The sequence below is a fragment of the Cucurbita pepo genome, chromosome 19 (assembly GCF_057944985.1).
Source record: "Cucurbita pepo subsp. pepo isolate OVF chromosome 19, ASM5794498v1, whole genome shotgun sequence".
Lineage (NCBI taxonomy): Eukaryota > Viridiplantae > Streptophyta > Magnoliopsida > Cucurbitales > Cucurbitaceae > Cucurbita > Cucurbita pepo.
Window position 1 is genome coordinate 8,620,504 of NC_141816.1, and position 13,111 is coordinate 8,633,614.

Consider the following 13,111-nt stretch of genomic DNA (forward strand, 5'->3'; position numbering starts at 1 on the left):
GCTAGAATTTAAATTAAAATATTACCGCCAAATCATTAAATTTCATTTGATTAAAACTAATTATGTTTTGGTCGGTCTTATTTGACATTTTTTTATTCATAAAATTGTATTTTATCTTATCTCTATTATAGATTATTTAAGAAAATATATTAAATTCTTAATATAATTTTTAATTTTTTTTTTATTTTGCATAAAAAATAATTTGTTTTTATCACTAATACCAACTTTATAAACCTAACCCATGATGTATTTTGGACATTTATGGACATTTATTTGATGGGCAGGTGTTTAAATGCATTATTAAATAATTTAGATTAGATTTATAGGCCAAAATAATTTTATTAAATTATTTTTTAAAAAAAGTTAAATGTAAAAACCAAAATTAAAATAATTTAGTTAAAATTTGAAACGGCAGTCAAAACGAGCCGTTGCTAGCCGGGGTGTGAATTTGAAGGTAGGGAACATAAAGAATCAAGCCAGCCTGGCTTTTGCTCTTTTGTCGTTATATGAAAATGGAAATTAAAGTCTAAAGTTATTCCGAAAAAGGTTAAGATTGACATCTATTTTAATACGAAATATTATATGTGAAAGTTTTGTTGATCGAGTGATAACAGAGTTATAGCCTTAAGTTAGATGTTATCAATAGTTTTTTAGATGTCGAAATGGGTGGAGATTTGTAGTTGAGCTCATATTCCTAACTTGGACGTGCTAGAAAAGAATACTCAATGAAAATTTGTGATTGAGTTCTATTAAATAGAGGGTTGGTTACATAAATTTTCCATATTCCCATTTCACCCCTAACTCTTATTCACGAACTTTTATTACGACAAATAGACTGACATAAATTTATTGTACTTTTTGACTAAATCTGCAATATTGATTAAAGTCAAAAGAAGAGGGGTATTTATGAAAATTCCCATTACATTTTATTTGTCGTGTAGAAATGGGAGAGTAATACCGGGCCCTACGCTTGTGGGTGCGACGGATGGTCGGACGGCTTTCAGTGGGCCCAATGAAAAAGAATTTAGATTTTTAATTTAATTCAAGTTTAATTTTAAATTTAAATTCGTAATGGGCCGGTGGCCCACGATTTAGATATTGAACCAATAAGATTGAAGGATACCGGCCGATAGAGATTGGGTTTAAATAAGATTTTTGTGGGGGTGTTTTGGTTGGTCTATCCGATGTGGGACAAGGCAAGTGCAGTCATTGTGACATTTCAAATTGCAAATATTTTGCTCTCAATGTCGGCTGTCCTTTTGTTGGGTCACCACCAGCCACTCAAAAAATGAATTTATTTTACCAAATTCAATATAATTTATTTAAATGGATTAAGATTTAAAAAAAAAATAAATAAACGTAAAACATAATAAAAATTAATTTTTGATCGGTTGAAAGTACAAATTACCAGACAACGACAACCCTTCAGAACTCCAAAATACAATATCTTAATCAGTTGAAAATACAATTGATTAAGTTGATACCCGTCTAGTAATTATTGTGTTTTTTTACTCCAATAATTACGGCAAGAAATTGAATTATTGACATTTAAAATAATAATTAATACTTTATCGAGATATTTAGATTTTGATAAAGGAGCATCTTCCAATGAATTATCAATTCTATCAGTATCGTTTAAAAATGATATAAAAACTCGTTATATTTTGCTACGGTTAGAATCACAGTGATACTGAAAACTTTTATAATTTAATTTTTAGTATTGATTTGCACGTTATGTTCGGGAGAAGCCTGTCAAACAAGATTGAGACGCGTGACTGAATTGACAGATTAGTAATTTAAAATTAATATATATATATATATATGAAATTTTCCAATAGGCCTCTTGGCTTTTTGGGAGCTTGAGTGTTCTTCTCCCTTGCACGTTCTCTTCTGTTATGTCTCTTTCAATTTTTTCTCATCAGTCTCCTTCTGCTACTTTAATCTCTCTCTTTTTTTTTTTTTCAATTTTGAAAAATTATTCTCGCGATGGTCTCTTACGCTACATCGATCCCCTTTTTTCGTTCATCGATTGTTGGGTTTGTAAGAAATTTAAAGAAAAGGAAAATTCAAAGCATTTCTCGACCGATATATGTTTCAATTACATAATTTCTGTTAATATTAAGAGCATTAAAATACAGGTTAATCGCTCTTAAATGGTTAGGAGGTTAATATACTACGAATGTCAAAAAAATTAAACCATAAACCCTAACTTATTATATAAAAATTTCACTTCATTTTCACGTGACGTTACGAGACTTGCAAAAGAGAAAAAGATTGGTAGCGATGTGGTGCAGCTTTAATGCTTTTAAGTCGAGGAGTAAAGTACATTATATTTATTAAAAAAATTGCTTTATCTTTTTTATTTATTTATAAAAGAGTGTAATGAATAAATAATATTGAATTAATAAATAATTACTTATAATTTTATTAAAAGTATTTATTCGAGAATTATTATTGATATTGACCGTAAAATAAACTAAAAAATATAAAATTTAAAGCTAAAATTAAATTAAAGAAAATTTTGTATAATATACTTATCTAAGAGGAAACAAAAAAACCATAAACTGAATTGGGCTTTATTTCAAAAGTAAGGCCCACTAGGCCCAATAAAAGCCCAATTCAAAACTAAGAAACCAAATGGGCTTAGAGTATTTAATTTAATTTTTTTATACATTTTTTTAAGTTGAAAAATATTAATGAAAATTAATTAAAAAAAAAAACAAATAAATAAATTGTAGAGTATTTTTATTTATTTATTAAATATTAATTTATATTTTTTTCACCTTAATATATGTTTGATTAATTTGTTTTTAATCATGGTTTTATATTTTAGTAAAACCCTCTTTTCCAAAACCCCGCCCTGTCTCATTCTTCTCCCTTCGCACGCCGGCACGCCACCCTTGCAGCCATAAGAGTGTCGCCGCATTCTTCTTCACCTGCTCGAATCCTCTGTTTTCCACGGCCTTTCAATGGTAAAGGCCTACCTCCGATACGAGCCTGCAGCGGCTTTCGGAGTGATCGTCTCCGTCGATTCTAATATTACCTACGATAGTTCCGGAAAGCACCTCATAGCTCCAGCTCTTGAAAAGATTGGAGTCTGGAATTTTCGTCAAGGTGTTTGTACCAAGAATTTAACTCCTACTCAGGGCTCTCGTGGTCCTTCTCTTGCTGTTACGTCCGTCGCCTCCGCTCTGTCTTCTCTGGTAATGCTGTTGTTGTCATTTTCTTGCGTAATTCCAGACTTAATTGAGAAAATAGTATTGGAGTTCTAGAGTTTGAGATTCCTTCTACAGAATTTGGTGTCAAGCATGTCAATATTCTGGATTGTTACAGTTCAAATGATTTCAGAAAAGTATTCCAGAAATAGTTCTTCCACGCCATTGAGACCGTGGGGGATTTCTTCAGTCGAAAGTTCAATCGTCAGTGATCCTGACATTATCTTCAAAACTATAATTTATTAAAATTTATAACATTTATAATTAGTTGGATTTCTGTATGCATGCATTTTTGGCAGCACGGATTCCTTTGTCAAGTTTAAAAATAGAAAACGAACACAGGACCTGACGTTCACTCACCGTTATTCTCGTTATTCATGTTATAATTAGTAAGAACTGAATGGAAGTTCGCTGCCATTTACAAACAAATCAGTATTTTGCCGCTGCCTGACTTTCAAGAAAGGAAAAGTTGAATTACCACTTATAATTTATTTATTTTTTATTATTACAGATTGCCAGTGGATATGGTGATGGCAGTATAAGAATTTGGGATACTGAAAAAGGAACCTGTGAGACTACTTTACACGGACATAAAGGGGCTGTTACCGTCCTTAGGTACAATAAGCTTGGTTCCATGCTTGCATCGGGAAGCAAAGATAACGATGTTATACTATGGGATGCTGTTGGTGAGACGGGTCTTTTTCGCCTTCGTGGCCATCGTGATCAGGTTGACAACTATTACATTTTGATCATAGTTTTTTTTTCCCTTTGATACTCAGATAAAAGGAATAATTTCCATTATCTAGTTAAACTTGGTACTCTGAAGTTAGAACTGAAGTCTTCAACGGCTTTCCCTTTTCTATCTTGTGGATTTTTCTTAGTGGCAAATATTGTAAACCTCTCATTTATTTTGTTGTCCCCATATTACAAAAAATTCGTACGTGCCACACACTTGTCCAACTACAAAATTTTGTTAAATTTAGAAACCACTCAGTTATGGATACTTGGCCTCTTCCTTTGATTCAATTGAAGTCTGATTTAGTTTATTAGTGTAGTAACTATATAGTTTCTGGGCCGAATGATTCCCCCCACCCACGCCTTCTTAGGCCCGTAGTTGATCACCACCTTCTTCATGTGTAAATCATATAAAAGGCCTGTCATTTTCACAGCTATGTGTTTTTTGTACATTAATGCCTTGTCCTTATTCTTGGTGCAGGTTACTGATTTGGTGTTTCTAGATTCAAGTAAAAAACTCATCAGCTCTTCCAAAGACAAGTTTTTAAGGGTCTGGAATCTTGAAACACAGCATTGTATGCAAATAGTTGGTGGGCATCATAGTGAAATTTGGTCAATGGACGTTGATCCTGATGAACGGTTTTTAGTTACTGGATCTGCTGATCAAGAACTTCGATTTTTCACAACTAAACATGATTGGGTGAATGATATATCTGTTGATGAATCAAATACAAACGGATCCGAGAAGGATGAAGATCAATCCTCTAAAAGTAAATGGGAAGTTCTAAAACAGTTTGGTGAAATTATGCGACAAAGTAAGGATAGAGTTGCTACTGTGAGGTTTAACAAGTCCGGAAATTTGTTGGCCTGTCAAGTGGCAGGAAAGACTGTCGAGTTATTCCATGTCTTGGATGAGAATGAAGCTAAGCGCAAAGCAAAACGTCGCATTAATCGGAAGAAAGGAAAGAAAGCTGGAAAGGGAGAACATGATGTAATAGAAAATGGAGACACAAATAACGCTATTGGAGAAGAAGGAAGTGGCACCACGATTACTGTTTCTGATGTCTTTAAGCTACTTCACACAATCCGGGCTTCCAAGAAAATTTGTTCCCTTTCTTTCTGTCCCTCGATTTCAAAAAATTCGCTGTCCACATTAACATTATCTTTGAATAATAATTTATTAGAAGTTTATTCAGTTGAAAGCAGTGCAGTTACGAAATTACATTCTATTGAACTCCAGGGGCACCGTTCTGATGTCAGAAGTGTAACACTTAGCTCTGATAATTCACTTTTGATGTCCACTAGTCACAATGCTGTAAAAATTTGGAATCCAAGTACCGGATCTTGTCTTCGTACTATTGATTCTGGGTATGGGCTTTGTGGTTTAATCATTCCTCAAAACAAGTATGCACTCGTTGGAAATAAAAGTGGGGGGATAGAAATACTGGACATTGCAAGTGGCAGTTGCATCGAAGTTGTAGAAGCTCATGGTGGATCTATACGTTCAATTGTAGCTCTACCAAATGAAAATGGATTTGTCACAGCTAGTGCTGACCATGACATTAAGTTTTGGGAGTACCAAATTGAGAAAAAATCGGATCAAGTATGTTCTTATACTTTTTTCATCTCTCAGGATCCCCTTATATTCCCTTTTTGACTTCAAGAAAGTTCTTATACTGATGATTGCTATTTTTTTTTTATGACAAAATAAAACTTGTTTTGTGGAAATAAGATGGGTCTTGCCCTGAAGTAGTATGGTGCCATGCAATGACAACTCTGAGATGTTACCTTCTAGGTAGTTTTTATTTAATGAAGAATCCAATTTTGTTTTGGTATGTTTTATGAATTTTAGATCTGATTTAATATCTTTTCAATTCAGAGATATTTTACTGCCCGGATTGTAAGATTATGGATTCCCGGAGTAGATGGTTTTGAAAGGACTATCCATGAAATAGACTTGTGGTAGACATTTTAATTTTCTTTACTAACACATTTTAGCTTTGTCCTTAAATTGACCTATGCCAATGTTTTTGCTGCTTTATACTTGGGTTTAGTAGAACTCAGGCATTTAGATTTTTTTTTTTTTTTTTTTGTTGATGAATTGTTTAATTCATTGAAGAAGTCACATTTAATTTCTTCCTGTAATTTATTTCCGCTGTATGTATTAATTCAATTTGAAGTGTGGTTTTGGTCATCATTATTAAAATCTATGTTCTTTTAAGGGTTGTGATTTTCTAATGATGTTATCTGATTACAGGACCCTAGAACCCTTACGATAACCTTTGTGAGGAGCATGAAGATGAACGATGATGTCCTTGTCGCTGCTGTTAGTCCTGATGCCAAATATCTTGCTGCAGCACTGTTGGATTCCACGGTGAAGGTGAAGTTTTCCTTGCCATGTTGAATTTGTACATTTTATTTTACCAGAGTGATTACGAGCCCATGAAAATCCCTAGTTCATGTTGTACAACAAGCTACTATTGTGCGTTTGTATTCAGGTTCTTGAGTATTGCTTTTGATGTAGCATGAGTTTTACTTGGAAATAGTTGTGAGGGAGGTGATTTTTACATTTCTTCCCACCAGGCTTTGTTCATTTTCTAGTAATACAAGTCAAGTCACCCTTTGTCATGTGGTACTGTTAATGACTTTGTGCTGCCTGCAATCTCATTCATTTTGTAGTAATCTGGATTTCCCTAATAAGATTGCCTTTGCCCTTTGAGCTGGGATATTTTGGTAGGGTACCTAAGTAGCTTACACTATTTGACCTTGAGTTAAGTATCTCACTTAACAAGAATTTATAGTCAGTAGGATTTATATTATGAGCCAAGTCATATTTTTATACCTCATTTTCACTGAAACAGTTTTTTTATTCTTGACTAGTATATCTACCACACTTATAGAATAAAATTAAAGGTATTTCTACTTGACTGCTTCAAGCTTGTTGATAATTTTTTTAATGAATGCCCGTGTTTTGTCCATTTTAGGTCTTCTTTATGGATACCTTCAAAGTTTTCCGTACTTTATATGGTCACAAGCTACCTGTGCTATGTATGGATATCTCATCAGATGGAGATTTGTTAGTGACTGGATCTGCGGACAAAAATTTGAAGATTTGGGGTTTGGACTTTGGTGACTGTCACAAGTCTATTTTTGCCCATTCTGATAGGTGATGCATTGAACGTAAATGCTTTAATGTTTAAAAATGTTGCCAAATGATTGCTGATTACAGTTTTCTGGTTTCAGTGTTATGGCTGTTCAGTTTGTAAAGAAAACTCACTACGTATTCAGTGTTGGAAAGGATCGCCTTGTAAAGTATTGGGATGCTGACAAATTTGAGTTACTTTTAACGCTTGAGGGACATCATGCTGATGTTTGGTGTCTTGCTATCAGCAACCGTGGTGATTTCATAGTTACTGGATCTCATGATCGATCCATACGTCGCTGGGATCGAACGGAAGAACCATTTTTCATAGAGGTGCTCTTCTTGAGTATCATTGATATTCTATTAATGTCATTGCTCAGCATGCTCTTATAATAATAAGAACAGAATTCTTATATCGGTAGATTTTCCTTTAAATTTCAGGAAGAGAAAGAAAAACGATTGGAAGAAATGTTTGAGTCCGACCTCGACAATGCATTTGAGAATAGGTATATGCCCAATGAAGAAGTTCCGGAGGAGGGTGCGGTTGCTTTGGCTGGGAAAAAAACTCAAGAGACTATTTCGGCCACAGACTTGATTATTGATGCTCTAGACATGGCAGAGGCAGAAGTCAAACGTATATCTGAATATGAGGTATGTAAACTTGTAACAAGTTTCATCATCTTTAATTTATTCAAGTTTGATTTAATCTTTCATATTTAGGAGGAGAAAATAAATGGGAGAGCTTCTCATTTTGAGCCAAATGTTCTAATGCTTGGCCTCTCGCCATCTGAATACGTTCTTCGTGCACTTTCAAATGTTCACACAAATGATTTGGAGCAGACATTACTGGTAAGATATCAACTAAGTATGCTCAGTTTCATTAATGCAAATTTCAATGTTAGTTCTTCTCGAAAGAAGTGCATTGCCATTTCTCTTAAAATTTCCATTGTTGTCTCATCATAAAATACACTGGTGATTTATATTCGTACTCAAACCTGTGATTTATGCAATATAAGTACTCTTATGCATATGCTCCTGCTAAGCTAGAATGTGCATGTGTTATTGCATATTTTTTTGCTTAATTCTTTGCGTTTCTTTTTCACGTTAAATGGTTTTCCAAAATGGACCTGAGATTGATATTTCTTGGCGCTTGTACCTCATGGTTTGTCTCCCGGTGGTTGCAATTTCTAGTTTCAACCTTGAATTCAGGTATTCAGTATTGAAAGCTTCATTGCTATTTTGTTTCTCTACAGGCTTTACCATTCTCAGATTCTCTGAAGCTACTATCTTACTTGAAAGATTGGACATCCAAACCCGACAAGGTAGACCTAACTGCAGTTAGATTAGTCTGATTATGTACTGATATCTGGTTTCTTATAGACAATAACTTACTGTTCTGTTAGTCAGTCCTTTTAACACATTCTTTTTGTACTTAATGGGCTCTTCTTTTCACTTCATTTGATTGGTAGAATCCAGTAAGATAAAGTTCATGGATTTTAATCATCATCAAAATGAGGTTTTTAGAATATCTTCATAAATCTTTTGAAAGGCCCTTTGATTGCCTTCTTTTTCCTGCTCTTGGTATGTTCACATATTATGTTAATGTTTTATAGAAAATGTATGACTGATAAGGTGAAAGAACAGGAGGTGATATTGCATGGACGAAGTTACTAATACTCATAGAGTGAAGACATTCAATGAGTTCACTCCACTATGTTACTTGAAGTGTTTATATATATTCATTTTTACCACCCTTATGTGATTTCATTTTTGTTTACTATAGAAGACATTCTTGGGATACTATTCGCCATGTACTTTATTTCTTCTAATGATGAATAATTCTGTGTTTGTTTAGATTAGCTGACTTTTGCACACCCATAAAATCTAATGGCTTGCATAATTTTTCTGCTCATTGGCAGAGAATTACATGTTACCTGTTTTTGCTAATCTTCTAGATTGCATTCTGTGAAGCTTGTGTTTCTTGGTCATCATCACCTAATATGAAACTTGAGATTTCTGGAAAGCCTTGCATAATAAATTGGACTTTATTATAATTTTTTATTTAATTTATTTGTTAAATATGATAAAAGTCTGGCATTTGTGTGAATACTTATGGGATATCACCACACCTGGGCGCCACATCAAGTTATAATTTTATCAGCGTAGTTGGTACTATTGTACAAATGATCTTGATATTAATTCGTGCTCATTTACGTGCTACCTGCAGGTTGAGCTCATTTGCAGGATATCTACAGTTTTGTTGCAGACACACCACAATCAACTTGTTACCACCCCTGCGGCAAGACCTGCATTAACTATTCTAAGAGACATTCTTTATGCTAGAATCAAGGTACTTCTGCAATCAGTTATGTTCTTTCCCTCTAATTTTCTCATTCTTATGGCCTCATTTAGAATTTCCAGATTAATGGTTGGTAAATATTCTATTACGGTTTGCACTTCATTCTAGAGGACCTTGGTCACCTTGTCAGGAAAAATCACTTTTTTGTTTCTTGCTATGAGATCCAATTTTAAGCAATGGATCATGAGTACTACTCCGTGGTCAGGGCTTCTTCATGACAACTATTATATTGACTTATGGTTAATGATTTCTACCATCCCTTCTGCAAAGGAAAACTAACCTTCATTAATATTAAGGGAGTAAAATTACAAAAAGAAACCGGGCCCAATCCATTGGGGACCATAAAGAAAGAAGAGAAAAATTACAAAAAATGAGCTGATCGTGAGAAGAGTGCAAGTACAATTGAAAGTTCTAAGGGAGTAAACACTAGAAGATGACTTGAAATGCACGTCAGCCAAATTTCCTCGCTTGATATGTTAAAACCGTAAGATTTAGGTGTTAGTGGTGGTTGCTATTACAAACAATTGTGAGAATTCTGATCCCTAAATTTCTATGCTATTTAATTGCCATACAATTTAGCATGTTTTTGTATGTGCTTCGTTGACAAGATGAATCTCTAATGTCTTAGGAATGCAAAGACACCATTGGTTTCAACTTAGCAGCAATGGATCATCTCAAGGTTTGTATTTCAGTTTACAATCCTTTCCAATTGATTGCCGTGATGAGCCTTCATCATTTCTTCTAATTTCGGATAATTTCTTTTGTCCATTTCAGCAACTACTTTCCATGAGATCTGACGCACTATTTCAAGAAGCTAAATTGAAGTTACAAGAAATTCGATCCCAGAATTCAAAGCGTTTGGAGACGAGGACAGATATGAGACAAGGAAAGAGAAAGAAGAAGAACAAGTAAATCCACTGATCCACTTGATTGGGTATAAGCTAACTTCTACTTGTTACTTGGCACTTTGTGTGGAATGGAATGGGTGCAGTTCTGCAGGAAGATACAGAGATTGTTAGATTATATAGCTCACCAAGATCACAATGTATTTGGTATCTGCCAATGGACGAGCGCGTTCAAGCTCGTACTATATTGCAGCTGCGAGGTTCGAAAGGTTCGAAATGGCCATACGCATACCCAAAATCGACACAAAGTTGGCATTGAGGAAAGCCTGTAAGATATCCTAATCAATTTTGATCTTATTATTACAGGAGCAAGCAATTGTACAATTTTGTTATTATAGACTAAACTTTCTTGCCTGCCAAGTTATAGGATATTTATCTTATCTTGAGTATAACTTAACTATATATTTTTTTAATTAATAATTTTTTATAACTATTTTTATGTTAGTTAATAATTAAAATTATTCTACAATGACTGATAACTAAAATATAATTGAATTTGAAAATTTTTGCATTTCTTTTAAAATTATAGTTTTCAAAATTAAATTATATAGAAATGTATTAGATAAAGTATATTTTTTCAGATATAAGGTAATAAAATTTTATTTTTTAAAAAATTATATAGAAAAATATATTTGTTAAAAGCTGTATAGAAAGTTGCATTAAAAAAATATTTTAATCATTAACAAAGCACTAGCCGTTTTACACAATTTTATTTATGTATAAGATTTTTTTTTTGAAGCATTAAATCAAGATCATTCATAAATTGCAAAATCAAATTAACACAATTTCATTAAAAAAAATATATAAATTAGTAATCCTAATATTTAAGACCTTAAATTAATAAAAATATCTATAAATTTGTCAATTCGTAATCCTAATATTTAAGACCTTAAATTAATAAAAATATCTATAAATTTGTCTCAAATATTTTAAAATTTTTAAAATTTTCAAAAGTTTCAACGGTACCTCTAAATTAATATATATATATATATATATAATATAATATGTTTCATCAAAACTACCTTTGAAATTATTTTTATAAAAAATTGATAATATTTTTTAGATTTTCTAAAAAAAAAAAAGTTTAAGGATGAGACAGGTGGAAATTTAAGATAATTGCGTAATTTTGAGTATTAATTGTTGAGAGTAAATGAATGGAATTTGCCAAATCATGTACAGTTAATTTTCATTCCTTTTTTAATTCCAACCATTCGCCATATATTTTTCAGAAAATCTGTTCAACACAAAAACACAAATTCCTTCTTCAATGGCAATTCAAATCCATTTGCTTACACTTTCATTCATCCTCTTCTCCTTCTCAGGTAATATTCCATTTCTTGTTCTTCATGTTCTTGTCCGATTATCGAGTCTTTTGTTAGGAATCACTGCTCTCTACAGTGGTATGATATTGTCCACTTTGAGCATAAACCCAGGATCATTCCCTGAATTAGTCCATCATATCCCATATTTTTTTTTCGTGAGAATCTCTTAATTGTTTCAGAGCAACTAGAAAGAGATTCTGTAACCGGTAAGAATTCAGGTGTGGGATACCTATCCAGAAGTTTTCGCAACTCGATCGTGTATGATGGAGTTATCAAAGATTTGATCTTTTCAAATTCTATTTGTAATTCATTATAGGCTCGAGAAACAAAGAGAAGATGTGTATGAACGAGATATACGACAATAAGAAGAGGAAAAGGATTGAATAACGGAACTCTCGAATATTTTGCGATCTCATGTGTCGATATACCTTTTATCGAAAAAGATCTAATATTTGTCTTCATTATTCAATAAAATGTTAAATATAATACCTATCTTAAACCGTGATAACCGAATCAATAATTATGTTGCAGGAGTTTACTCTATCGAATTCGCCGTTCAAAACAATTGCAAGTTTCCAATTTGGCCAGGAGCCTTAACCGGTGCCGGCAGCCAATTGTCGACCACCGGCTTCGAATTACTCCCCGGATCGACACTGACGGTGACCACTTCTCCGCCGTGGTCCGGTAGGTTTTGGGCTAGAACTCACTGCTCCACAGATGCAACTGGGAAATTCTCTTGCGGAACCGGCGACTGTGGCAGTGGCCAAGTCACCTGCGACGGCGCCGGCGCAATTCCGCCGGCAAGCCTGGTTGAATTCACCATAGCACCAAACGGCGGCCGAGATTTCTTCGATATCAGCCTCGTCGATGGCTTCAACTTGCCGGTGTCGGTGACGCCAATAGGCGGATCGAGCGAGTGCAAATCGGTAATTTGTGCGGGAAATGTGAATGGGGTTTGTCCGCCGGAGTTGGCCGTTAAAGGGCAGGGTGGCGGTGTGATTGCTTGTAAAAGTGCTTGTTTGGGTTTGAATCGGCCGGAATATTGCTGCAGCGGCGGCCACGATCAGCCGCAGACCTGTCCGCCGACGAATTATTCAAAGATATTCAAGAATGAGTGCCCTGACGCTTATAGCTACGCCTACGATGATAAAACTAGCACGTTCACGTGCACTGGCGGAGCCAATTACGGCATCACTTTCTGTCCTTGATGGGTCCCACCAAGAGATGTAATTTACTTTCTTTTTTTAATAATTTAAATGATCAATAAAATTATTAAAATTCCAGTAATAACTCTGGTGAGTAAGATTCCGATTATCTTGTTGATAGAATATTTTAAGACAAGAACACTCGTTTGAGATTCAAATCATTCCACAAACAAGATCGACCATGTCTAGCTTGAATGATTCTTGTTAATCAAATATTTCAAGGCAAGA

The 13,111-nt window shown here is 33.9% G+C and overlaps 2 protein-coding genes across 3 annotated transcripts; both read left to right on the forward strand.

The window, feature by feature from the left end:
- The first annotated feature begins 2,833 nt into the window (after window positions 1–2,833).
- On the forward strand, window positions 2,834–10,716 carry LOC111782011 (uncharacterized). Of its 2 annotated transcripts, none has more exons than XM_023662764.2 (12): window positions 2,834–3,203; window positions 3,727–3,942; window positions 4,432–5,553; window positions 6,208–6,330; window positions 6,935–7,116; window positions 7,194–7,425; window positions 7,534–7,743; window positions 7,813–7,941; window positions 8,346–8,414; window positions 9,320–9,442; window positions 10,080–10,130; window positions 10,226–10,716. In XM_023662764.2, exons 1-12 carry the CDS (start codon window positions 2,970–2,972, stop codon window positions 10,361–10,363), a joined length of 2,829 nt encoding a protein of 942 aa, XP_023518532.2. In that variant the 5' UTR covers window positions 2,834–2,969; the 3' UTR covers window positions 10,364–10,716. The 2 variants fall into 2 exon arrangements, with proteins under 2 accessions (XP_023518532.2, XP_023518534.2); XM_023662766.2 differs by having other exon boundaries at window positions 7,819–7,941.
- An 855-nt stretch (window positions 10,717–11,571) lies between these two features.
- On the forward strand, window positions 11,572–12,930 carry LOC111782012 (thaumatin-like protein 1). Its single transcript, XM_023662767.2, has 2 exons — window positions 11,572–11,678; window positions 12,210–12,930. Exons 1-2 carry the CDS (start codon window positions 11,624–11,626, stop codon window positions 12,884–12,886), a joined length of 732 nt encoding a protein of 243 aa, XP_023518535.2. The 5' UTR covers window positions 11,572–11,623; the 3' UTR covers window positions 12,887–12,930.
- Window positions 12,931–13,111: the final 181 nt, after the last annotated feature.

Bases quoted from the DNA above. Each gene is read 5' to 3' on its own strand.
- LOC111782011 (XM_023662764.2), top strand. From the start codon at position 2,970: ATGGTAAAGGCCTACCTCCGATACGAGCCTGCAGCGGCTTTCGGAGTG. The intron at 5,554-6,207 runs GTATGTTCTTAT...ATCTGATTACAG, and splicing joins TTGAGAAAAAATCGGATCAA to GACCCTAGAACCCTTACGAT. The intron at 7,426-7,533 runs GTGCTCTTCTTG...TTTAAATTTCAG, and splicing joins AAGAACCATTTTTCATAGAG to GAAGAGAAAGAAAAACGATT.
- LOC111782012 (XM_023662767.2), top strand. From the start codon at position 11,624: ATGGCAATTCAAATCCATTTGCTTACACTTTCATTCATCCTCTTCTCC. The intron at 11,679-12,209 runs GTAATATTCCAT...ATTATGTTGCAG, and splicing joins CATCCTCTTCTCCTTCTCAG to GAGTTTACTCTATCGAATTC.